The 26,942-nt window shown below is 52.0% G+C and overlaps 2 protein-coding genes across 7 annotated transcripts in view; one reads left to right on the top strand and one right to left on the bottom strand.

The window, feature by feature from the left end:
* The window catches only part of Lims2 (LIM zinc finger domain containing 2), a 31,726-nt gene extending 5,576 nt beyond the window's left edge, over positions 1-26,150 (bottom strand). Inside the window, exons 1-5 of one of the 6 annotated variants that reach the window (XM_055625771.1) lie at positions 25,955-26,150; positions 22,355-22,480; positions 10,200-10,359; positions 7,766-7,832; positions 7,380-7,500 (exon numbers count right to left, since the gene is read on the bottom strand). In XM_055625771.1, the coding sequence (XP_055481746.1) occupies positions 7,380-7,500; positions 7,766-7,832; positions 10,200-10,359; positions 22,355-22,413 (407 nt within the window). In that variant the 5' untranslated portion in view covers positions 22,414-22,480; positions 25,955-26,150. Of the gene's footprint in view, positions 1-7,379; positions 7,501-7,765; positions 7,833-10,199; positions 10,360-18,355; positions 18,577-22,354; positions 22,481-25,781; positions 25,914-25,954 lie in introns of those variants that run through there. The other 5 variants (XM_055625774.1, XM_055625773.1, XM_055625772.1 and 2 more) reach the window with 5 other exon arrangements.
* Gpr17 (G protein-coupled receptor 17) lies at positions 2,282-7,429 on the top strand. Its single transcript, XM_055625779.1, has 2 exons — positions 2,282-2,626; positions 4,018-7,429. The coding sequence occupies exon 2, from the start codon at positions 4,025-4,027 to the stop codon at positions 5,042-5,044; it is 1,020 nt and encodes a 339-aa protein (XP_055481754.1). The 5' UTR covers positions 2,282-2,626; positions 4,018-4,024; the 3' UTR covers positions 5,045-7,429.
* Positions 26,151-26,942: the final 792 nt, after the last annotated feature.

A 26,942-nucleotide genomic window follows, 5' to 3' on the forward strand; every position in this document is an offset into this window, starting at 1 on the left:
GCCGCAGATGGGGCCTGTGGCTACAACCTTCGTTTCTGTGATCCCTGGAACCCATCTTCACCTAGACATCTATGCACTGGCCTCACCCAACACATTTACACAGCAGCCAAGGACACAAGTGCCTTGCCCAGTCATGCAGTTTAGCCAGCTCCTTCTCTCTGCCTGTCTCAGCTCCCTAAAATCATATTGCAAAGTTGTACAAGAACTAATGTCCTTGAAGCCACCTGAGTAACAGAAAGCCTGTGATAAGCCTGCCACTGGAACTCAGGGTCCAGCATGCACAAGACCCTCGGTCCAGTTCTCAGCACCAGGAAAACAGAAACAACAACAACAACAACAAAAAGGATGTGAGCCTAAGAATGCTCTGCTCAGGCAGCCAATTTCATGGACATGGGCCGTGTGTGAGTCAGCACCCGATTCTCTGCAAGCGCAGCAAGTGTTCTTCACTGCTGAGCCATCTGTCCGGCCTATTTATTTTTACTAGTTTTATTTTCATTCTTACTCAAGTATGTTTGTGAGCGTATGTCATATGTCTGCATGCCCGTGGGAGGCAGAAGAAGGTGTCTGAGCCCCCTACAGCCTGAATAGAAGCAGTTGTAAAACCCCAAATACGGTGCTAGGAACAAAACCTAGGTCTCTTGGAAGAGCAGCACGTGTCCTGAACCGCTGAGCAAATCTTTCCGGCCCCCTCCCTTTGTTTTCAGTGACAGGGCGTCCCACAGGCTTGGAGCTTGATTTGGCTCCAACAGCTTTCTAAGGGGCCCCAAGAACCGACCTGACTACCTCCACTTCCCCAGGGCTGACACCGCAGGCAGACGCTACCACACCAAGTTTTTTCATATGAGTTTTGGGGATCAAACTCAGGCCTTCTTGCTTCCACAGAAAACACTTGATGAGTTTCCTACCCCTCGGCTCCTCAGGTACCACTTTAATTCTCTCTGAGGTACCTTCAGAGCTTTGTGAAATCACCACCTAGACACCCCATCTGGTTTTCCTGCTTTACGTACACACACATTTACCACACACAGCGATACACACACACACACACACGCATGCTCGCAAGCACTCGCACACACACACACACACACACACACACACATATATATATATATATATACACCCGCACACACGCAGGCACACGCATGTGCACGTGCAGATACAAAGGAGAAAGTAAAGCAGAGCCTAAGAATTCTGCTGTGAAAATGCAGCAGGAAAGTAAGAAGAGAACAAACACACACAAAGCCTGGCATGCAGTGACGCGTGCTGGGGTTTAGAGCCTGGCTCTGCCCCTTGCTAGAGTTTGCCACAGGGAGAATGGCTTCCACGTCTCTGAGCTCTGGCCTCTTCAGCTGTCAGACGGGGCGAAATTCCCAGCAGCACGACGCTGTGTGAAAAGACAAGCTGATGATACCGTTGACCAGTAGGTCCAGATGTGAGCCACACATAATCGTAAATGCTGTGGTTGTTTGCTTTTGAGGCAGGCTCTCCTGGAAGTCAGGCTGGCTTCAGACTCACTGTGTGGCCACAGATGACCTTGACCTTCTCACCTTCCTGCCCCTGCTTCCCAAGCACAGGGACCCAGGGCTTTGCACGCAAGTTCTGCGAGCACTGTGCCAACTGAGCCGTGTCCCCAACCATGATTTCAAACATGTTAATAGAGAAGTTTAAGTCTTTTGAAACTGAGAATTCCGACTTGGCTGCACTGTATGGCTACCCCATTTGTGACGTCAGCCTCGGTGAACTTCGATGGGTCTGGGGCAACACCCAACGCTTCCAAGTTTGAGCCACCCCGGCAGGAGCAAGTCTTGGTCAGGGAGCCACCGAGGCATTCCTGCTGGCCATCTTCTGCCTAGAGGCTCTCCCAGGAAAGAGCCAGGCCCGCCGGGCTGAGCTGCATACCCGAAGCACAGACAGCACCCTCATTATAAGGCGCCTGCAGCTGTGCAGGGCTCCACATAAAGGCCATGATTTATTCCACACACCCGAACGCGGCCTAATTATACAGGACAGGACACAAGGACCCTACAGCAAGTGTCTGAAAGAATCCCCTCTCATCTGGCCCAAGACTCCTCAGCCCCGACCCTGGCATGCATAACAACCCCCTCTTCTCTCCAACCCCTCCCCTCCCGCCAACCCAGTAAGCTTGGGATCCTGGCCCGTTGCCATAGTAGCTGACCTCTCCTTATCCCCCCACTAGCAGAAAATCATCCCCTTCTGAAATGTCCTGTTGTGTCTGTCGATTCCAGCCTTAAGACCCCCACCCTGCCCGGCCCTTGCCCACTCCCAGGCTCCCAGGACAGTCACACACTTGGCCTCTGTGATGCTCTGTGGTCTGGCTGGGGGATGGGGGTGTGCACAGTCCGAGGACACACTGGAATATTCAGGACGCGCTCCGTGGAAGCAGACCCAGCTGGAGGCGCAGCCTACCCCTACCACAAAGGACCCCTCAGGAATGAAGCTGCTTTTGAGGTTCGGAGGAGCGGTGGACTCGCCTACTCTCCTTAAATAGTCAAGCCTTCCTCCTGCGGCTACAAGGAGTCCACCTGGAGCACTGCCCACAGCCGACTCACAGCTCACCTGCTTCCCCCAGTCTCCTGTCCTTCCCCTCCTAAGCCATCTGTAAGAGGTAAGGGGTAGGGGTGGGCAGGGAGGGACGGAGAGCTTCAGGAGGCTGAGTGATGGAGACAGAGTAGAGACACCATGCAGTCACACAGGCTGTTTAACCATAGACACAATCCTGAAAAAGTCTTACTTTTTAGAATTATTATTATTTTTTAAAGTCACTGCTTCCTATAGCCTAGGCTGGTCTGGAACTCTCTATGTAGTGGAGAATGACCCTGACCTCCTGATCCACCCACCTTCTAAGTGTTGGGATTACGGGCACCTGCCACCTCGCCCAGTCTGTGTGCTGGGGATCAGACCAGGGCCTCGTGCACACTAGGCCCTAACATATCCCCATTTTGAGCAAGGGGTTACGCATTTTTCATTTTATACTGAGCCCCCAAAGCAAAGGATGATGGGTAACTCCAGTACATGTTCTGTGGGCTGTACTCTCAGGTCTGGCCACAGCGCCCCCCCCCCCCCGCTTGGTCCGCAGAAGTGAGACTGTATCCTAAAAGATGCAGGACTCTCTCATACCCCAACTTGGGCTGTGGAACGCTCTGGCTGGGAAGGGGACTCCTGCCGGTCTGAGGGCCTGGCGCAAGTTTCCTAAACCCAGCTGTTACCCAGAAAAGCTGGTCAAAATGTGGCTAAGTGGTGGAAAACTCCCAAGATCTTAGGGCTCTCGGGTGCAGAAACCATGCCCACTATAGCTGCGATGGGGCGCTGCTGGCCAGTGCCAGAGGAGCCGGGGGGGGGGAAGGGGGGCAGTGACACACTGCTCATTGCGGAGCAGGCCAGCAGGTGAGGGAGGTCCTGGGACTCAGAGCTCAGAGAGCAGGCTCACCAGGCAAGCCAACGCTAGGGGACCGGTGGGTGCCAAATGCGAGGCTCTTAGCAACAGCTCCCGCTTACTCACCTTTGGAAAGTGGGTTTGAGGGAGCCTCGAGACACCACCCCTGCCTTGGGGTGGGGTTAGAAAAAAAATAAGGGTTCTCCTTGCCCTCACAAACCCAGACAATCAAGCCTGCTTCCCTTTCCCTCCATCACTAACTCCACCCTCCAAGTCTGAGGGAGTAACTACGCACAGGGCAGAAAGGGAGTTTCCAGGCCCTGGGTCTGATAGCAATGACCCCAGGCCCTTCTTGCTCACAGGGAAAACTGAGCCACCGTTGGATTTGGCCTGTGATTGGAGCTCAGAGTGCTCCTGACGCTCAGCCAACTCCAATAGACACAGGCGCTTCCCATGGTAGGTCAGTAGTTATTGCCAAGCCTAGAAGAGCTGTGTTCCCCTCAAGTTAGTCAGGAGACTCTGAAGGCATCAGAGGGCCTGCCTCTGACTTTAGGGGTGCATCCTAGGACCCTGTGGCTGTTTCTGCATTCCCTTGAGCCCTGTCCCCCCCGTTCTGCCTTCAGCCACACCATGAACGGCCTGGAAGCAGCCCTGCCGAGTCTGACCGACAACTCCTCCCTTGCTTACTCTGAACAATGTGGACAGGAGACGCCCCTCGAGAACATGCTCTTCGCCTGCTTCTACCTTCTGGATTTCATCCTAGCTTTTGTGGGCAATTCCCTGGCCCTATGGCTCTTCATATGGGACCACAAGTCGGGCACCCCAGCCAATGTGTTCCTGATGCACCTGGCTGTGGCTGACTTGTCCTGCGTCCTGGTCCTGCCTACCCGGCTGGTTTATCACTTCTCTGGGAACCACTGGCCCTTTGGGGAAATCCCATGCCGACTCACCGGCTTCCTCTTCTACCTCAATATGTACGCCAGTATCTACTTCCTCACCTGCATCAGCGCTGACCGGTTCCTGGCTATCGTGCACCCGGTCAAGTCCCTCAAGCTTCGGAGACCCCTCTATGCCCACCTGGCCTGCGCCTTCCTGTGGGTAGTGGTGGCTGTGGCTATGGCCCCGTTGCTAGTCAGCCCACAGACTGTGCAGACCAACCACACAGTTGTCTGCCTGCAGCTGTACCGGGAGAAGGCCTCCCATCACGCCCTGGCATCCCTGGCTGTGGCTTTTACCTTCCCCTTCATCACCACAGTCACCTGCTACCTGCTGATCATTCGAAGCCTGCGCCAGGGTCCCCGTATAGAGAAGCACCTCAAGAACAAAGCTGTCCGCATGATTGCTATGGTTCTGGCCATCTTCCTGATCTGTTTCGTGCCCTACCATATCCACCGTTCAGTCTACGTGCTTCACTACCGTGGCGGTGGGACATCCTGCACCGCTCAGCGTGCCCTGGCCCTGGGGAACCGAATCACGTCCTGCCTCACCAGCCTCAATGGGGCCCTGGACCCTGTCATGTACTTCTTCGTGGCCGAGAAGTTCCGCCATGCCTTGTGCAACCTGCTCTGCAGCAAACGGCTCACGGGCCCACCTCCCAGCTTTGAAGGGAAAACCAACGAGAGCTCCCTGAGCGCCCGATCGGAGCTGTGAGCCTCAAGGAGGTCCTGTCAGCAAGCCAGCTGTAGACTGTTGCAGGAGGACCAGCATCCAGTGGGGCCTATGCTACGAGAGCCAGCTAAAGGAGTCTGTCTTCCCTCACCACTTCCTGAGCAAACAGACTGAGATGTCAGCAGCTCTCGCCCTGCTCCAAGGTCTCAGTGGCAAGGTCATCCAGTCTGAGCAAATCCATCAAGAGGGGGGGGACTAACTACAGGGGTGCCCTGTCCACCCTTCCACAGGGACTGGGCTGGCCTGGCTTCTGTACAGCTCCCAGACACTCAGTGACTTCACTGGTGCTAAATAGGGAAGAGAGCCACAGGGACATTTCTGGAACAATGGGAACCTTTCTTCCCTGCTAAACTTCCAGCTTCTTTCATACTACAGATGCCCACGGCAACAAAGCCCTACAGAAGAACCCAGAGAGCAAGCTGCCCAAGACCCAGGAAAAGAGGCAGCAAAAGCCTCAATGGACCTAGAGGGGCGTCTAATGTTTCCTTTGAAGTGCATGGTATATTGGGTATCGCTTACAGTGCCTTTGCCCCTCAATCCCTTTCTGAGTTTAGGGGACACAGGCTCTAGTGGTAGACACACGTGAGTTCATTTCAGACTGGTTGCTTGTGCCCCTCCTGCTGTAAGCACATTCCCACACCTGCCTCCATCCTGACAATATCTAGCGCTTCTCAACAGAAGGTAGCCTCGCCAGGCAAGTGGCGTAGATGATGAGAAGCCATTAGAGCCCACTGCAGACAGGGAGCCAGATGTGTGAACTTGTCTCCAGTTCACCCAAACTCAGAAGGGGCGTCCTGAGCCCCACTCCTTCCCAAGAGGTTTCTACCACCATGGCTGCCTGGCTTAGAGCTGTTGAACTTGTCAGAGTGTGGAGACCGCTGCAACGTGTCCTTTCATTGTGCTTGTTTGTACTACTCTTAAACATAACCGAGCCCTAAGACGAAGGAGATTATTGTGCTGGCTCACCATGACATGGGATGTCCTCCCCCTGAAATTCTCTTCCCTTCCACCTAAGAATGACCTCCCTTGCTGTAGTTCTGGTGGCCCACATGGCCTATCTGCCCCAGGAAGACCTGAAGCCATGCATCATGGAGTTCCGAGTGCCACTCTAGCTTAGGAGGCCGCTCAGACTTCTCCCTCCAACTGTAGCCTGCCCATCAGTAGAGAGACCCTATGATGACCCTGATGCTCAGCACTGCGTCTCACCAGCACTGGCCTGCCTACCCCCATGGCCCCTCCTCAAGACAGCCTGCTGAATACAAGACCACGAGAGCCTTACAGATGCCAGGACCAGCACGAGGCCATGTGCCTCTCCACTGGAGCAGCAAAGAGGCAAGATTGCTGTAGGCTGCGACAGGAGTGACAGGGGGAGGGCAAGCACCCAGCCAGGAAGGGCAGTTCTTATGGGACTACCTTCCCGGCACAGGGGATGGAGAGCACACTTGGGTCAGAGGAGGAGAAAATTGCAGCTCTATTTGGAACGTGTGTTGGGATCTAAAATGGAGATGCCACACAGGCAGGGGAATTGAACAAAGGCGAGGTCTGGGGGAGGCTCCTGGATGGTGCCATTGAGAGGTCCAAGACTTCATCTTTAAGGGCAGGCATGGACACGGGCCCAGAGAACACCTCTGCGCAGAGGAGGAGACTTGGGGAAGCTAGCACAGCACAGAGGTCTCAGTGGGAGAGGTGGGCCCTGATGAGAGACCACTGGGGGGTCAAGGAGAGGACCTGGTGATGCCAGGGATGCCCTGAAATGTACAGGTCAGCAGATGTGCTGGGAAGGGGTCGGGGGCACAAAGGTGTTGCTGGGAGCTCCCCCAAAGCTTTCCCATGCAAGTGGGAGATGACGTCATGGCTGCTGCGGAGGTGTGGAGCCCACAGTGACAGAGGCACGGGAAGAAAGGATAGTAAGGCTTCCTGGAAGGGGAACTGCCAGAGTACCAGTGAGGCTTACAGTCCTGAATATAGAGTAAATCGGGCAAGCTGGCTAAGGGGTCTCTCTCCAACATCCTCCAGCCATATGAATACAGGGAGGAAGGAGACCGCTGAGGTCAGCATGGTGTGGCAGTAGCAGGTGCGATGTCAGGAGTAATCAGGATCTGCCAACTTAAACCTCCTCATCCGTCCACAGCCACTAGGCCTGTCTGTCCCCAACTCTTCTGCCTCCACTCTTATCTACCCCCTCGGGGGCTGTGTTGTTCTCCCTCTACTAGGGGTAGAACAGTAGAGGGCGCTGCAGAGCCTACTTAGCAGGACCATGGCGCTTAGTGTAGGGGCAAGAGCCCCTCCTCTCTGCCCTCGCCTGCAGCTGCCTCACCTGCCCGCGTTCTTCACAAAGCCCAGGTCAGCCAGCTCCACGTCACACAGCTCACAGCGGAAGCAGCCTGGATGCCAGTTGGCGTTCATTGCCTTGATCACGCGTCCAATGACAAACTCCCCTAGAAGAGGAAACCCCTCAGCTGTCAGTCAAGGCATTCCCCTCCCCCCCCCCCCCCCCCCCCCCTCCCCTCCCAAGTCTTATGTACCCAGTTCTCCTCCCAGTTCAGCCTTGTCCAAGCACCCCTCTTTTAGGGGCCTGAACAGCAGTGCTCAGAAAGACAGAGCAAGAGGATGAGGAAAAGTTCCCAGGCTAAGGAATGACAGTATTGCCTGGTCCTCAACTTGTCCCCTTCCCCCTTCCTATGTGCTGTCACCAGCTCTTACCACAGAATCCGCAGCATGGAGCAAACAGCATTTGGAAGTCATGTTCGCAGTACTTCCGGCCCTCAAACTGCAAATGGAGCCACAGGGGGGAAAAATTAAAGACACACAAGACACTCAGCATTTTTACAAGCCTTTGCCCCCTAATAAATAGCAGGGGTCTGTGGTTCTGAGAAGATGGACTTCTAAAGCTAGCTGGAGCAGGGGACTCGCCTATGCAGTTTATCAGAGTGCGAAGTGAGGGTTCCCCAGAGATGCTGAGGGGATCGAGGCCAGCTCTCGGGGATTCCTCTGTCTGCTGAGAGAGGATGGATCCTGACAAAAGGACGCACTGAGGTGGGGAGCTGGTGCTGGGGAAGAATGGATCACGTCTGAGTTACATGTGCCACTTTGTCCTCCATGTCTGCCCAGCTCAGTGCCTCAGACACTAAGGGAATTGGGGTGACAAAGAAAAGAGTGCTGCGGTCAGCCACTGTTATGTGTTGTTCCCAAGCTTGGCCAAAGCTTACCTCTTCCTTCCTCTCCCAACAACAACAACAAAATCCTGGGCCTGGGATGTAGCTCAGTTTGTCCTTGCTTAACATGGGTGAAGCCCTTGGTTTGGGTCACAGGATTGCATAAACATGTCTGTAATCCCAGCACTTGGGAGATGGAGGCAAGAGGGACCAGAAGTTCAAAGTCAACCTTGATAACTTCCCTCTCCTAAAGCTACCTGCAGCTCTCCCTCTGAGCCAGAGAGGACACAGAGGCTTAGACTTCCTCACCAGCAATGTCTCCTGAGCACCTGCTGTGTGCTAGGCTTGGTTCTGGGCTAAAACCCCTCGCAGAGCTCTGGCCAACCCTCCGCTGCCCTATAGCCAGCCAGCATCTCCAGGGAGCCTGAAAAGTGACGGGATCCTTTGTATCAGTCAGTCGGTGATGCCAACAGCCCACCAGAGAGCACAGCTCCCTTTAAGTTCCAGTCGCCCGGCACCCTCCATTGCAGCCCAGGGGAGCGGCAGCCAGCATTCAACCAGCTCTGGCGGAGGCAACAGAGGCCCTGACTCTGGGCCTGCCAGACGCTGTGGTGTGAATCTTACTGCCAGTCTGATGCCACAAGTGGCACCATGCGGACAGAAATAACCTCAGAAGCATAAACGTGAACATCTAACAAAATAACGAGAAGTAGGACAGTTTAAGTACTTGTTATCTTCATTTTTAATAAAGCACGATATCTATTAATACAGCTCACTATATGTCTCCATGTCTATGTGTCTGCAGGTGTGTCACCCTTTTTGAGACCGGGTCTCCCACCAGCCTGTGGCCCACCAAACAGGCTGGCTGACTGGACAGCAGCCCCAGGGATCCACCGGTCTATGCTTTCCCAATGCCGAGGCACCATGCCCTGCTTTTTTATATTCGTCCTGGGGATTAAACTCAACAGCTCACAATTGCTAGGCAAGCTTGCTGATGACTGAGCCACTTCTTCAGCCTCTGCATTGGGCTACTTTTTAACAACAGCTGCGTTTAAGAAGAAAGGGTTTACAGCTTGCTCTTGTGAGCTGGCATGGGCCCTTTACTTTCATCCGAGTAATGACCCCACTCCTGGTCCCACCTGGCATCCCAGCTTCTGGCTCATGGCCTCTGTATGCCCAATGACCAGAGCCTCTCTCTCTCTTCCATTTTGTTTGTTTTCTTTGAGACAGTGTCACTACATAGCCTCCCACGGTCCGGTGTCGCATGCCTTGAATGGGGGGGGGGAGGGGTCCTTTTCAAGTGTTGGACAATGCTGTGACTCCTCTGTCCCAAGATCAAGGCCCCAAAAGGAGAGCCAGTAAGGTAGAAAGACGGAGGAGGAGTCTCTACCTCCTGCCACAACCCTCTCATTCCCCTGCTTCTACTTCTGCCACACCAGCCTCTCCCCTAACACCCCACATGCTCCCCCTGCAGCTGTGCTGTGCCCTCTGCCAAGACCGTTTCCTGCAGAGGGGCAGGATGTGTGCATATATGTGTGTGAATGTGTCTCTGCAATGTCTGTCTGTGTGTGTGTGTGTGTCTATGTCTGTATGTATCTGTGTGTGTGTGTGTGTGTGTGTCTGTGTCTGTGTGTCCCTTCTCTTCAGGTCCCATCAAACATCACCTGGTCACCCAATTCCAGCCACGAGGATGCCTGCTTCTGAAGCACCCTCACCAGATGGTGGAATCACGCAGCCATTGCATTTACTGTCTGACCCAACGGACAGCAAACACCACGATGTGGGGTCTTCCTTATCCCGGAAGCTGCCCCCAGAACCTGTCCAGGGGAGGCTGAATGAAAAAGAGGGCTTCCAGAAGTCCCCAGGTGAGAGATGGGCCAACATAGCATTTGAAACTCAGCTTTGCTGCCTGAGAGACTGGCCGGATTTGGCAGGAGCCACAGGCCCTCCGAGATCAGGCTAGCACCCTGAATCCCCCTCACCTCGTAGAAGAGCCCCTCGGGGAATGGCCGGAAGCACTGAGCACACACAAAGCAGTGCTCGTGGTACAGCTCCCCATTGCTGTTGACGATGCGCTCCGTGGGAGCAAACCGGGCCTGGCAGCGCTGGCACAGGGCATCGGCCAAGCATTCAGACATGTTGCTAGAGGGGATAAAAGGAGAAGGAGATAGTCAGCGCCGGGCGGCAGGCTTGCAGGGCTGGCCCGGGGACATGTCCCTGCTTAGAATGCAACCTTTAATGGCAGCAAACACGGAACAAACTTTGCTTAAAACATGAAGTTTTGTAGGTGTGGGCACACATGTACTGGGGTGGGAGGCTGCAAGCCAGAGGGTAAGCTCGGTTGCTGTTCCTCAGGCACAGTCCACATTTTTGTTGTTGTTTTGTTTTTTCGAGACAGGGTTTCTCCGTGTAGCCCTGGCTGTCCCTGGACTCACTTTGTAGACCAGGTTGGCCTTGAATGCACCTGCCTGCCTCTGACTCCCAGAGTGCTGGGATTACAGGCATGTGCCACTAGGCCAGCAATCCAGCTCTCTTTACTGGGGGTGAACGTGCTGCCTTGGACAGCTGTACACAGGATGAACATATGTCACCATCCGAAACATATTCCAGGGGCTGGGGGTGTGGCTCAGTTGGTAGAGTGCTTGCCCAGAGGCAGGACGGGACTGGATCCTGAGCACTTTGTATGTAACGCTGGGTATGGCACGTTGCTCCTGTAATCCCAGCACTAGGGAAGTGGAGGCAGGAGGATCAAGATCACTATTGGCTACCTGAATGACACGAGACCCTCTCTGAAAAGGAAAACGAAGAGATAGGAGCCTAAGTTTCTTTATAGGGCCCACATCCCTCTTTGCGCTGGGTCATGCGGTTTGCTGTACCCATCCTGAGGTCACTCTCAGTGCCCTGGTCACCACAGTTCATACCATACACAGCCAAGGTTGACCAGGGAGGGCTCCATTGCGGCAGGCCGCGCAAGGTGAAGTGTAGGTCCCTTACCTGAGCAATGGGGATTGCCTGGGCCTGGGCTGGCCTGTGCTGGGCCTCCAGCATAAACCAGCACATGACAGGCATTTTGTAGATGACCACTGATGCAGATAGCAGCTGAGTCACTGCGGCCTACCAAATACCTTCCCTCTCTCCCCGTTCTCAGCTAAAGACGATGCGTGCATGCGCACAGGCTTGCTCCCTTGAGTTCCTGTGGGGTGGAGGTCAGAGGCTGAGGGCGGATATTTTCCACAATTTCTTCTCCACCTTATATTTTAGTCAGACTCTCTTGCTGCGCCTGGAGGTCACTGGCTCAGCCAGTGAGATCTGCCTATCTCTGTCCACCTGGTGCTGGACAGGCAAGAGGTCAGCCTTTTTTTTTAATGGGTGCTGGGGGTCTGAGCTCTGGTCTTTAGTGCTTGCACACTAAGCGCTTTTTGAACTGAGTCACTGCCCCAGCCCACAAAGACCTCTTCCAGGACTCAGTCCTCTAGCACCCCTGTCCAACTTCCCCGTCACTGGCAGGAAGTTCAGAGGAACCTGAGTGATGTCAGCCACAGGATGTCTTTCCCTCCTTGGGTTGCCTGCCTCTGACCGTGGCTCCCGGGTCCTCTTCCCCCCCATGTCTTCCTCCACCTCCTCCTCGGGGACCACTTGTTCCTTAATGGCAATGACCCTCTGCCCACTCTCCCATTGGTCCCTCTCCCTAGCTTTTTTCGGGTCTCTTCCAGCGGATGGCCCTGGGGTAAATGTTTAAGAGACACATCATCTGTTCTCTCTCCCAGCATCCTCCTCATCCCAGGTTAATCCTGTGTGAACTACTGTGGGGATCATCCCAAGTCCTGCTGTCCCCGTTTCCCTTCTCTCTACCCTGTCAGTTTTCTAGGGAATCAAGCAGACAGAGCTTCAGAATCTGTCTAACCTGTGCTGAAACCACAGCCTTATTTTGGTTTGTGGTGTCCTTGACCACTGAAGCCCAGGTTTGTGCCTCCATGAATCGGCAATAAAATCACCCATTCTGTAGCTAAGGATGTGGCTCAGTTGGTAGAGTTTGCTAACATTCCCTTTGTCCCGCGTTCAATCCTCAGCATGGCATAAAACCAAGTCTGTAATCCCACTGCTTTCGAGGTGGAGGCTGGATCAAAAGCTCAAAATCATCTTTGGTTACATTGTGAGCCAAGGTTAGCCTGGGACACATAATAATCTCAATCTGAAAGTCACCAAAGGGATGACAGGAACAAAACTAGTCTCTGGTGCCTTAACCGTAAGTATTGAGTTAATCTCAGACTACATTAAAACAGCTTCAACAAGTGGCGGGCGCCCTGTCTCCACCCTGTCTCCAACCTAGACCAGTTCCTGTGCCTTTCTTGCCAGCCTCTCAGAAGGAGGAGGAGGGGTTTCCGAAATCAGTACTTAAGGCAAGTACAAGCTTTTCCGGCCATTGTTGTCTGTGACCCCGCCCACCCCCTCCCCATTTACCTGAACTCATTGCAAGCCTTACTTGGCCGGAGGGGGGCGCTGCAAATACAACCCCCTACCCAGCTAGCCCGCTAGGACTGTTGCCCAGGCTAGGCTGCCAGCCCCTGGGTTAGGGCATAGCATGGGGGCCTCCTCCGTGGGACAGGAGCTCAAGTCACTGGCTAGTTTGTCAAAGGGCAGCAGAGGCAGATCTGAATAGAAAAGATATTGTTCCTGCTGAGCTGAGCAGCCAGTTCCCAGAAAGCAGGGACTGAGGAGAGGGCTGGGCCTGGGTAGGTCCTAAAACAGGACAGAATTCTTCTGTCTGTCCCTATAGAGTGGGGAACCTGAGCTCTGGGGCTCACTGTGCTGGGAAATGGGGGGGTACAAGCCCTTTAGGAATCCTTGGAACGGTTAAGAAACTGCCAGGCAAGCAGGATGTGGTGGCATATACCTCTAATCCCAGCACCCAGGAGGCTGAGACAGGAGGATTTCTATGAGTTTAATTAAGCTTAACCTGATCTACATCATGAGATCCAGGCCAGCCAGGGCCACAGAATGAGACCCTGTCTAAAAGTTGAAGAGAAAAAAAAGGAGAAGGAGAAATTGTTGTTGTTGTTGTTGTTGTTGTTAAAACAACAACAATTGCAGGTCCCACAGTTGTTCATAGGCCATCTTGCTTCCTTCTCTGAGAGCTTGCAGCATGAATGCCAACTACAAGCCCAAACCCTGGGCTCTTGTCCTCTAGGATCTTGGCCAACTGAGAGCTAAGTGTCCATACTTGAGAATGGCTCAGTGGCAAAGTCCTTGCTTTGCTTGTGTGGGGACCTGAGTTCAGACCCCCAAAGCCAATTCCAAAAGCTCGGTGCAGTGGTTCCACCTGGAATCCCACGGTGGTGACATGGGTGGAAGCAAAGCCAGGCCAGGCAGATCCCTGGAAGCTCCCTGGCCAGCTACCCTGGACAACGTGGCCAACGTCCACCTGAAAAATAATACCAAAGCTTGTCCTCTGACTGCCATACATAGCGCATACCCACTCACCCAGATCTTCAATTGTCCTTGAGTGCACACACACAAAAATTGCCAAGCATTCTAAAAGAAGCCCAGAGGTCAATCATTTAGAGAAGCCCTTGTGATTTCTACTTGTAGAGGGTAACACAGTGACTTGCCGCCCAAAGACACTATCCTAGGAGAGTTTGGAAACTATGGCCACCACCGGCTGAGCTATCATGGCGCTCACTAACGCGGAGGCAGAGCATGGAATTCTAGGCTGTCTCTGCAAACCTTTCTGGTAAGATCAGAAATTATGAGTAGCATCCTCCCCCACCCCCCCCCCACCCCAGACAATCGTAAAGGAACAGCTGCTGTTGCTTCTGACAACCAAGGGTCAACAGACAACTGCACAGGGCCAGCCTTCTGTATTCAGGTGCCAGGAACACACATCAGCAGATCCAGAGACAGAGGGGTACTCATTAACAAGCCCTGCCCAGAGTACAATTTGTGAGTGCAGCCGACTCCAAACTCACCCAACAATGATTGATTCAACAAATATTTTTTAAAAGGGCATTTAGAGGCTGTGTCCAGAGGAGACAAAAGGCTCCAAATGCCCACATACCCACTTTCTGATGCAGATGGATGGAGACACACAGAAGCTTAGGCAGAACGTGTTGTCAGGCAGCTCTAAGTTCATGCCTCCAAAGTATCTCAGCCTCTCCCGTATGGAAAGCTTGAGTTCTAGAAGCCAGGACTCTCAGACAATGTATCACTTTAAGGACATGTGGGAGGGGTAGCGCACACCTGTTATCCCAGCACGCTGGAGGTGAAAGCAGGAGGCTCAAAACAAGTTCAAGGTTGTTATCTGTAACCACATATTGAGTTGGAGGCCAGCCTGTCTTTAATAGTTATTTTACTTACTCATTTATTTATGTGTGTGCTTATGTGTGTGTGGTCCCAGTAAGATCATGCAACTGAGAGAAATCAATGTGAGGGCGGAACACCTGCAGAAGCAACCCCTCTCTGTCTCCCTAGGACAGCCCATCTCTTTCCTGTAACGGCCTTTGCATGCTTCCCTGCAATGGGCAACAAAACATACAAGCAAAGCCAAAGCAACAGAAAGCAGAGCATCCTTGGAGGGAAATGCCAAGGTAACCTCTGCATGGTATGGGGCAGTGTGACTCCCTTATAAATGGAGTCTACCATGCAAGTGTGCGGAGTCCCCCCCAAAACAGCTGATGAGTTAGAAACCGGACCTTGATCCCCGAAAGTACTAAGTGTGGAGAGACTCAAAACAGACTGTGATAGCTGCTCCATGGCCTTTTTTGTGCTCCTCCCAGAAACACAACACAAAACAAAACCCAAACAGCTTGCCCCATGTAAGGGTGGAGTCACACTGGGGAAAAGGCATACGGATGGAACCGTCTGCAGCAGCCTGCAACTAGAGAAGTGGAAAGAGGCGGATGAGATGAAGGTGCTGACTAATTTTTCTTACAGCTTGCAGAACACCAACGCAAAAATAAAAATAAAAAAATAAAAGGTACAAGTTATATTTATGCTAAAGATCTCTTCTAAGGATCCAAAAACATAGAACCCTTAGGAAGAATCAGAGAGTGAAGAGGAAGAGAACACGGTAGAAACTCTAGAAAAGGTACTTGTTGAGACTTAATAGAGAATGGAAAATGTATGGATTCAGTACGCAGATGGGGACACTAATAAAGGCCCCGTAGAGGAAACCATGACACACTGGGGATACTCTGTGTTCGGACTGCATGAATTTGGGGTGATTTTAAAACAAGCAGTAAAAAGGTCTGTCACAGCATGGCTCGTGAGGCTGTGGGATGTTGGGGTGGGTCTGGATGTGATGGAGTCAGAGAAGCTGAATGATAGAGCCACCCCATCCCTCCTTGAGACAAAGGCTTCATAACCTGAGGCAACAGGAGGGAAATGAGTCACTGATTGGAAGAGATGGAGGAAGGACAGACATGAGGGAGAGAAGCGCACAGGAGAGACACCGCATTTGACGAGAAGGTCAGGAATGACCGCGTCACCAGAGTTTGTCCAGCCGGAGCCTGGAAACTGTTAAAGGCTTGAGTGGCTTTTCTGAGCCCAGTGGTTGGGGCAGTGGGAGAGGCTCTGTGAGTCTGAATGATTTAGATGACCATTATGTAAATCGGGTTCAGGTAACTGCTAAAGCAATCCAGAGAGGGATAAGAGAAGGGAAAAGCAGAAGAACGGGTCTGTTTTGTCATGGTTTGTAAATGTGACAAGGTCTGTGTTGAGCTGGAGCTCTGGGGGCTGGGGGGTGGGGGGGGGAGGGGTCAAATGCTATTCCACTGAGTCTCTGGAAAGGTTTCAAAAACCAGATCAACAAAAGACAGAAGTGACAAAACAGTGCTATCAAGCATGTCCTAGGTATAAGCAGAGCATGCAGCCAATGGAGTGGTAAAAGCCACACGCAGCCACAGTGCTAGGCCAGAGACTGCCAGAACCAGGCTGCTGGTTGTTGTGCCGGGCACGGCCCTGTTCTCCTTTGGACCTGAGCTGAGCAAGACAGTGAAAAGGGTTGAGGGCCGTGGGGGTGAGAAGTCACAAAGCGACCCCATGACAGCAACTACACAGTAAGATGAGGCGGTGAGATGGTTCTTGGGAAATGGCTGCGGATTACGGTCCATCCTGTCCACTCTACCTCCAGGAGGCCCCAGCCCTGCCTCCCAGCTCCATCCGCTCAGCCTCCCTGGACAATAGCCTCCTAGCTGTCTCCTTTGCAGCCTCTTCTCTGCACAGTGCCAGTGGGTGTATTTACAAAGGATGCTACTCCAGGTCCTCATTGGTGGCTCCTCACAGCCCTCCCTCTGGTCTCGCCTGTCATTGTCCGGGGGAGAGAGGATAAGGAGGCTCCTGAGGGCTGTGAGCAGAGCAAGTGTATCCAAAGTGCAGCATGCTCCAAACAGCATGAAGAACTGGTCAGGGGCCTAGGATCCAGGCATGAAGACCTGCCCCTGCCTCCCTGAGGCAGTGGACAAAGAGTCCATGACATGGGGCTAAAGAGCCCCCACACCCCCTAGGACAAGAAGAGATGTGCCCACTCCAAAGTCTGAGTTGGATGTCTGTTCCTCCCAGACCAGACTGCCTAGGACCTCTGTGTGTGCAAAGGAAGGGAAAACCAAGCCTGAACCTGCTTGAAAACACACAAGCATTTCAAGGGAAATTTCAAGGAAAATGCTTGAAGGCAAGAACTGAAGAGAACCACGACAATGTTCAGAGAGGGTATCTCTGAGGAGGGGCACTGTGGACATGCCCTGTGCTGCTGTGGTCTCCGTGTCTAGGGGTTTCTCTCTTCTCTGGGATGAGCAATTGTACCAGGACAGAAAAGTGCACCTTATCCCAGTGTGACCCCGTGGCCAGCAGATCTCCTGATCTCATCTCTCACCACCAAAAACCTTACTGAATTTCCTCCTTGCTGGCTGCCCATGATGGACCAGTCCAGAGAGAGCAGAGAAACCCAAGTTTAAGAGGTACTTCACATCTCTACTCTGGACCCCACTTTCAGCTTAAGATACAGTTGGATGACTCTGTGGCTGCTTTTGTTTTTTCCCCCCAAAGCTGAAGAGCTGAGGCTGGGAGCCAAGTAAGGATTTCTGGCAGGGACTGGGAGGGCAAGATGACAGAAGTGACCACAGCAGTCTGTAGGACGACCCTTACCACCTTTCCTGGGGTGGGACAGGTCCTTGCATTACAGGAACAGACCATGAGAGAAGAGGCTGTGGAGGAAGCAGGAGGGAAGGGCGGGTCTCACTTCATGACAGGGTACATAGTGTTTCCAAACCCAAACCCTGGGACTCCCAGCCACACCTTCAGGGATGGTCAGCAGCAGTGTGCCCGCCAGGCAGAATACTGTTCTGTGTCTCAAGGGATCCTCAGGCCACTGGCCCACACTGCCGGGCATTGCCCTGACTCCCAGGAACCAAGACCCTTTCCCGAAGAAGATTGCAAAAGGGGACAGGCCTCCCCAGGAGCACCAGTGGAGCAAGGCATAGTGTAGAAAAAGAATTCCTGCCGGCTCTTGGCTAGAAGGGGGTCCTGAGCCCCAGGACAGGCTCTTCCACCCCAGCTTTGAGCCACACACTTCGACCCAGCCATATTCCACAAGTAACTGCAGAGTTCAACACTGTTTGGCCTCTTGTGGTCATGTGACCCACCTCTCAGACCTGGATTGTCATCTACCCCCTGGCAGGCTGCAGGAGTGTTCCCTGCCCCTCTTCCAGCCTCTCCATTTAGGATTTAGGGACAGTTTCCCCACAGGTCCCTAAACACCCTTCATAACCTGTTCTACAAAGAAGGCAATACAAGGCTCTAGAGTGACTATTACCCAAGATCACACAGCAGGTTGCCAGAAAAGTCCATGGCTCTCAGCCATATTTTTAAGGTTTTCGTCTTCAGTTGGTTGGTGACTTCGTGCAAGTCCCTGGTCTGGGTCACCCCGAGAGGATCACTAGCGTTAGAACTACACCTGCCACTGCTCCATACACGCCCTTGAGGAAGAGAATGGTACCCCCCCTGCCAAACCCTCTCAGTGCCTCCGGGGTCCCTCTGAAGCCTCGGAGCAACCGGGTCCCAGGACTTCCCGCCACGATCATCAGCCCCCCCCCCCATCTGTCCCGGCCCATGTCACCCTCCACCCATAACCTAAAGCGTCTGTTACCTTCCCGTCATGGTAGCTGCGCGCCTAGCACCGGTCGGCAGTCCACTGGCCTAACGGAGGACTCACAGTCAGGCAGAGGGAGGAACACGCCCAGACCCCGAGGGCGGCTCCACCCAGCCGGCAGCCGGGCGAGGGCTGCGGGCGACAGTCTCAAGGGGCGCAGGGGATGCCCGTGCTAGTGTCAACCCTGAGACCCTAGCGACGGACACTAGAGGCACCCAACATGAGTGGGTCGGTCACGTCCTCTCCACCCGGTCTCCGTTGCCACCTCCCGGATTCCGGGCATACTTTTCCTTTTAAAGGGAATGAAGTTATAATAAACATGCACAAGTTCGCACCCTACCCCGCCCCCATTCACCCTGCCTCCCACCCTATCCATCCTTCCCCCACCCCCACCTCCACCCAGAGACGCTTTTAAGGGATGTATTAGGAAAGCAAAATTCAGACCGCACGCACACTTGCACGGGCACTTCCTGGGAGTTCCTGCTGGTGCAGCAGGCAGGAAAAAACAGTCCGATTTATGTCTCCAGGACATTTCTGCGCTCTACTCTCCCCATCCCCGGCCCCCCACCGGGGCCACTAAGTCTATGCAGTCCCCTCTCAGAGAGGACAAGGTCTAGGGTATCTTTCTTGCACGGTGTGCCTAATTCGCCCTCAGACCTAACACCAGCGCTCTCCCAAAAACAGCGCGTTTGTATACTTATTTTGGACCAGGTTTTATGTAATCCATGCTCTCTTCAAACACCCTTTTAGGTAGTCAAGAACGACCCGAGTTCCCGATCCTCCTCCCACTACAGGGATGACAGAACGGGACTCCATGTAGATTGCAGGTTGTGCTGAGGATGAAACCCAGGCTTTGTGCAGTCACGTCTCCCGCTGAGCTGGCCAAACGGTGTCTCTTAATAAAATCAAACCAAGACTCCTGTCTCTAGGTAAATGCTGCTGGTAAAGGAAGATCATCGGCCAGAAAATGCCCTGGTGACATAAACACATTCAGGGAGTGATTGCTTTGAAATCCTGTTCTCACAAAGCTGATATCACCAAGGAGCAGGATCTTCAGTTGTTCTCATTATTATTATTTTTTTTTATTTTTTATTTTTTGCATTTGTCTTGGCCCTTTCTGTCAAGTTGTAAATTTGAGAGTTGGTCAAACACAAAGTGTGAAGTGCTCTGTGGTTCCTCCGCCGCTGTGGAAACACAGCGGAAATGTGTCCACGACTGTCAACACAGAGAAGCAGGCATGCATGGCAGAGAGGGAACTGACTGCCGGAAAGAGGTCTTGTAGCAACCATAGAGAATAAAAAATCAAACACGGGGTTTGGAAAGATGGCTCATAACACAAGCATGAGCACCTGAGTTCAAATCCCCACCACACAAAAAGCTGGAGATGACCCTGTGTGCCTGAAATCCCAGTGCTGTGAAAGGCAGAGGCAGGAGGACCACTGGCTGCCAGTCTAGCTCCCAGATACAGGAAAGGACCCATATCAAAGGCACATAGTGGAGCATGATTGAGTAGGGCAGAGAGTGATTGGGTAGGGTGCCTAATTTCCTCCTCTGGCCTCTGTGTGCATTCACCTGCTCACCCACCTCCCACCTAGCACACACACTCACCCCCGGATATTGTATGATTGCCGTATGACTGTGGGCATGCAGGAAACTGCCTATTTGTTCACCTGCTTAGCCCCACTGCAGATACAGAGCTTCCAAAACAAAACCAGCTCTACAATGGGGACACAGAGAATGCTAGGACATTCTGATGAATGGCTACTAGGCACATCCTGCAAGGAATGTGTCTTGCCTTGGGCCGGGAGGCAAAGAGATCGGACACCCACCGTGTTTTGCAACTGTTAGGATTTAGTGGAGATGTAGGTGTGGGCATGGTCCCTGCCAGGCATGACAGGTGCTGGGGTGGGGCAGGTGTGGGAGTGGAGTAAAGTAGGACACGTGGGTGAAGGTATGTTTATGCTGTGGGGTTGTGATTTGTGCTGGGAAGCAGGAGGAAGCAGGCTATGAACTTCCACTGTCACAGAAGTGGAAGGTTTGATTCAGGTACAAATTAGGGCTGAACGGATCCCCAAAGATGTCCCTGTGTACAGAGAGCTCTCCGTGAGAAGCAAGGGAGCAGAAGAGGTCCAAGTTGAACAGGGCAAGCTTAGTAAGGAGGAGTGGCTGAGGAGTCATCTCTGTTAGTAAAGTTTTTACCTTGTGTGCACGAGGCCAGGATCCACTTTAAAAAATAAAACAAAGCCAGATATGGTGACATGAGTTTGTAATTCGAGTACAGGGGAAGCAGAAACTTACTGATTTCTGGCCTTGATGGCCAGCCAAACTAGCCTAGTTGATGTGTTCTTAGCCAGTGACAGATTCTGTCTTTAAAAAAACCAAGGTAGACAGCACCTTAGGAATAGCAGCTGATGCTGACATTCTAGCCTCCGTGAATACAAGCACACGCATGCACCTGCATCCATACAAATATCTACAAAGAAAGAGATAAGGGGTACCATGGAACCAGAAAAGGCGCCCTAAGGAGCTAGGGAACAGTTGGCCCCCATCTGCAAGAACAGGAAGAGATCTGAGATGGATAAGAGCAGGCCCAGGAAAATGAGGGCTTCAAACCCAGCCCTATCACAGAGGAAGGGGAACAGGTACCCTAGAGAGGCTGAGCCCAGGAGGCAGTGGAGCATTGTACCTGCCCTGAAAGGAGGAAGAACAACACACAGCTTTGTGAGGCCAGGGGACCAGGGTGGTGCTGCATTATGTCCGAGCTGAGCTTGGTAAGATGGACACAATGGACACTCAGAGAGAGGCTTGAATCCCTGAGTGCTGTGACTCAGGGAGGGGAGCCCAGATGGACTCTGAGATGCCTGAGGTGAAGGACAGAATAGAGAGTGACACAAGGATTTGTCCCAGAAGGAAATGAAGGTTCAGAAGCTTGCCAGAGGCAGAGCTGGAGCTCAGAGCAAATGAGTCCCAGAGAAGACAGACCAAGTCTCTGATAAAGCCTTAGCATGTCTCCTCTGCAGGCCTGAGGCCAGTGCTGCTCAGGGATGCTCAGGGTCTGGGCACAATGCCAGACCAGGAAGATGACGATGAAGAGAACTCAAGGTCTCCAAGTGCCTCAGCTGGCTTCTTCCAGCCCCTGGAAGAGCCAAAACAAAATCTTAACATAAAGAGGAGAATGAGCAGGGCTTTGCAGCTCCTCCAAAGTATGATAAATAATCTCATGATAGAATTTTAGAATCACCAGGGAAACAAATTTCTGGCCACATCTGGGGCTTATCCAAATTAGGCTAGTTGAGGGAGAAGACCCTGAATGTGTCACAGTGGCTAAAGGTGCCTGACAAACTGAGTTCTGTCCCCAGCCCACATGATAGAAGTTGTCTCCTGACCTTGATGAGCAAGCCAAGGTATGTGCACACCCAGGCACACATACAGACTGTGATGGCTAACCTTGGTTGCCAACCTGGCTATGGAATCAACTAAAACCTCAGTGCTGGACGCTGCTGTGAAGAATTTTCTTGACTGGATCATTTGAGGTGGGAAGGCTCATCCTTAATCTGGGCCACACCTTCTGGTGGCAGAATACATAAATAGACATGCAGTAAGGAATCTTGCTTCTAGCTTGTTCGCCCTCACTCTGGATGGCAACTTCATCAGTCCTGTTGCCTAGGCATTCCTTTGCTGGTTGGCGTTAGGACCCGCTTCTCCAGGACTCCAACACTGCCACGGCGGAGACATTTAGCCTCATGTCTAAATGTCTGAGCAACTGAGCAACTACTGATTCTTGGCCTTCCGGTCTGGAGACAGGCATAGTTGGACTAGCTGGACAGCAGTCTATAAGCCATTCTAGTAAAAACTCTTTCAATACAGATTTTTCTGTCAGTTCTGGTCCTCCAGAGAACTCTGATTGACACACACATACACACAAATAAATAAATGTCATAAGTTTTTGTAATTAAAAAAATAATAATAGTAAAGTGGCTGAGGGTGAGCATTCACCTGCTTGCTGGACATGGCTGATGCGGGGGCCAGCAGCCAGCTGTTGCTCTTGCTGCCATGCCTGTCCTGCCATGAAGCACTGTTTTTACTGGAACTGAGAGCCAGAAGAAAGTTTCTTCGTTGTCTCTACAATGAAACAAGTAACTAATCCACGAGGTGTTGGGTGGATTGTATCCACTATGGACAGGCCCTGCAGAGGGAGCCCACGTGCTTTCGCCAAGCAGACAGAAGGATGGTGGAGTACAGTTAGGCAGCCAGCCACGTGGGATGCGAAATCCTCCCTGACAGAGCTCTCTCCCCTGCCTCTGGGTTATGGCTGGTTTCTGTGAGGAGTTAGTAGGGGCGACAGCGGTCATGAAAAGGACAGGAGGAAGAAATAACATTCCCACCTGGGAAGGACATAATCTTCTCACAGTGCTCAACTAACAAGCCATCCATTACCCGGTACCATCCATCAAACCAAAGCCGTTCCCTGGACATGTATTTCTCTATTTCAGCCAAATAATATCATTGGTTTATGGGTGTTTTCTATTGGGGCTGAGGAAATGAACTGTGAGGAGAGGGATCAAAGGGAGAAGTGATCTGGGGAGCCTTCTAAGGACCAGCCCAGAGACCAGTTGGCTGTGGGACCCCACCCTTCCTAATACGGAAACATTCTGCTTGGGTGAATGCCCCCCCGCCCCGAGTCTTTACTTTCTTTGTCCATGGGTATTCAGTTCTTTGTTGTCTCTAGGACAAACATGGGCATAGTGGGGCAGCTGGCCCACGTTTTCCCACAGTCCTACCACATGTCCCTCTCAGGACGTCAGTGGGTAAAATGCCGAGCCAGGGTGGAGTAACGCTCACTCATCTCCGCTCCAGAATAAACCTTGTCTTTTATTGCTTTGCTATATTGCATTTCTTTGGTTCTTTCTACAGCCTGGTCTACATAGTTCTGGGTGAGCCCAACGCTACACAGTGAGCCCTGACTCAAAAAAAAAACAAAACGAAAAAAGTCACGGCCTACTTTAAAGGCCACCAGTCACACCCTTCCAAGGGGCCTACTCATCATTTAGTCCTGTTCCAGCTGTTGAAACTGACAGCTGAGTTGGGAAATAAAAATGATGGTTTTTGTTTTGTTTTTTCCAATTTAGCTAATGAGTGTCCTCTGGGGAGGTTTGGAGGAGGGGGAGTGTTTTGCAGAGGTCACACTTCGACTTCTCTAGAAGGACATGAGGTACCTTATGGCTACAGGACTGATTCTGTTTTAAAACAGAAAACTTCCCTAATCTCTTTATCTCACTGAAATGAATCCAGTTTTAGTTACATTGTGTATGGAAGGCAGTGTTCAGGTTTTAGTCCTAGGAATAGTTTCCTAGTCAAATATTAACTGTTGCAAGCCAAAGGGTAAGTATGTGTGCTCTGAGGGCAGTCCCGCAGTCTCCTCTAAACGCAAGCTCCTGCTCCAGGAGGGAGGAGTACAGTCCCGGGCCTCAGGAGGTAAACAAGAATGATGTCACACATCTAGGAGAACAAAAACTTGGAAGATTCTCCCAGCTCCCTCCCATTGAAGAGAATTCTTAGATTGTCAGCTTCCTGCCGGCTTCCCAGAGAGCCCCAGGGTTGCAGACTGGGCTGGGCTTTACGAGCTGCTCCTGCTTTTGAGCCAACCCTACGCCATGTGAATAACTCTGGCCATTCCTAACCCAGTGAAAGCCACTGTTCAGCAAGGTAGACACCGGGAGAGTTGTTACTTTGGTGCACAGTGAGTTCCCTTTCTTGGGTGACTAGTGGCTAAGTGTTGTCTCTCCAGGGAAGGCCTATCACACAGCACCATGTGTATATGTTCATGCATTAACTGGAGATGTCTGTGCATCTGTGTGGGTGTGCACATAGAGGCCGGAAGTCATAGCTGGATGTCTTCCTTAATCACTCTTCTTCTTCCTTTTCTTCCTCTTCTTCTTCTTTTTTTGAAACAGGGTCTCTGACTAATCTGGAACTCACCTAGTAGGCTGGCCAGTGAGTCCCAGGGAACCACCTGTCCCTGCCTCCCCAGCTCTGAGATTACAAGCATGTACCACTAAAGCTTTTTTTTTTTTTTAAACAAAAACAAATAAACAACCACACAAAAGGGTTTTAGGGTCAAACTCAGAACGTTTGCAGGCCAAGCATTTTACTGACTCAGATGTCTTCCCCAGCCCAGGAAGGTTAGTCTAATGGGGGTGGTGTGCTTACAGACTCAGGGAGAACACGGTAAGTCAAGCATATTTTAAAGGGGAATCGATGCAGTTTCGCATAGAGTTTTTGTCAATTCGGTTCATATCGTTGAGATATATGTCAGAGTGAAACTTAATACAACTAGTAGGTGTTCAGGCCAGGTAGAATAGACTTTACCTTTTTAATTAGCACACAAAATAATAAATTTGGTTATGAAATTTTCATACGTATCATTGTACTTTGTTCGTATTCGTTCCTTATGGCTCTCTCTTGCTCCCTCTCCGTGTGTGTGTGTGTGTGTGTGTGTGTGTGTGTGTGTATGTGTGTGTGTTTGTACATACACATACATTCGGAGGCCAGAGAACCAAATCTGGAGCCATCCAACTTTCTTTTTCCTTTTTTGTGTTTTTCTTTTAGACCCAAGGATCTTGCTATCTCTGCTACCTTAGCACTGGAATTACACTGTGCCTAGTTTTCTTGTTGTTGTTTGTTTATTTATTTTTCACAAGTTCTGGTGATGAAATTCAGGCCCTCCTGCTTGCAAGGCAAAAACTTTATTGACTGAGCCATCTCCCCAATCCTCCTTGCTTCTTAGAGCTGGACCAAGGAGCTATACAAGTTCCCAAAAACCATGAGGAGGAAACTACCGTTCCATCTGCACCTCTCACCTGGACAGACGCCATTCAACAAAAGCAGTTTCGAATAGCCCTTATTATTCAGGAGTGACGTGTCTCTGTCCAAATCTCAGCTTTGGTCACCCAACCAGAGGACACTGGGGCCAAGGACATCGCTGGCAAAGCATTTGTCCAGCATACACAGGCCCTGCGCTCCATTCCAGCACAAAGAGATAAAAGCAGGACCCTCTAGGCACACAGACAAGTTTCCCCCTGCAGGGCCACAGTCAGACTACCTATCCCTAAGACACCAACCACAAACCAAGATGCGTCCTTCCCATTGTGACAAGCAATCCTGATGGGCAAGCTTTTCATCCAAAAAGGTCAGCAGCCCCTCCTACCATCCCCTAAGGGTCATCCCAGAGGAGACCCAGTGTGTAGCCCAGTGTGCTACCACACTGACCAGCCCCAGGAGGGCAGGAGGCCCAAGGCTGTTCCCTTCCCCATCTAGCAACACAAGCGTCAGGATGGCGAGGCTGGGGCAGAGGACCAGAGTTTGCGAGTAGAAGGACCCTCCCAAACCTAGCACTCCCATATCACAGGTTATTTTTCTTTACCTTGCGTGTCTGAGACGACAGGGAGGTGTCTACCGCCCCGGGGCCCTCCTTCCCTGAGCAGCTCCTGTGAGGGCAACAGCAGCTACCCAGGCTGTTTGGCACAGCCACGTGGAGACAGACTGGGCGGTAACCAAAGTTTCCCACCGCTGCCGCTCCCTGCGCTCTGGTCTCACCTCTGCCTGGGCAGGAGACTTGGCCTGAGGTCCAAGCGTAAGACGGTGTGTCCGGAAGCACTTCGGGGTCAGCTAAGGACAAGCTGGGACAGAAGACGTTTAGGAAGGAAAAGCTTGCCTCCTTGGAGACCCAGGATAGTGGGACAAAAGCAGTGAGAACCGCCCTCCGGTATCAGAGGGGCTGGCAAAGAAGCAGCTGCCTATGTGAATCCTTCTTGGGGTAAAGAGGTCATGAGCCCTTGGGAAGATCAACGTTCACAGGGCAGATGGCCAAGAAAACGGAGCCCATGGTGCCTAGGGAAATGAGGCCCTCAGCCTCAGCTACCAAGATCCCTGCTGCTGAGTATCGCTTCCCTTGAAAGGAGGGAATTCTCCGGACCATTTGTACTATCTTAATTCTTTTCTTCTATAGTTTTTTGCTTTGAAACTCTTACTGCATTGAAAAATGCACGGGGATAGGAAGGAAAAAGTCACCTCATGTGTCACCACCCAGGCCGGTGCTGGCCACCTGCTTATGTGTGGGCTTAATTATCCCTGGCTTGTGTTGTCTACGATTTTTGTTTTAAATATTTATTTATATGTTTATATATGTTTTTATGTGTATGGGTATCTTTCCTGGATATATGTACACTGTGTGTGTGCCTGGTACCCTTGGATGCCAGGACAGAGCACCGGGTTTCCTGGAACTGCCGTTACAGCTGGTTGTGAAACACCATGCCGGCACTGGGAACTGAACTCGGGTTTCCTGCAAGAGCAGCAAGAGCTCTTAATCACTGAGCCATCTCTTCAGCCCCTTTGTTTTTGCTTTTTGAAACAGAGTCTCCTTTGGCCCAGACTGGCCTTGAACTCACTATGTAGCCAAGGATGACCTTGACCTTCTAATTCTCCTGCCTCCTAGTGGCTCCCTAGTGTTGGGATTACAGCTGTGTATCACCACACCTGGTCTAGGCTACCAGAGATGGAGCTTTCAATCACGAAGGGGAAGCAG

Source organism: Psammomys obesus, unplaced genomic scaffold, assembly GCF_907164565.1.
Source record: "Psammomys obesus unplaced genomic scaffold, mPsaObe1.curated_primary_1811, whole genome shotgun sequence".
NCBI lineage: Eukaryota > Metazoa > Chordata > Mammalia > Rodentia > Muridae > Psammomys > Psammomys obesus.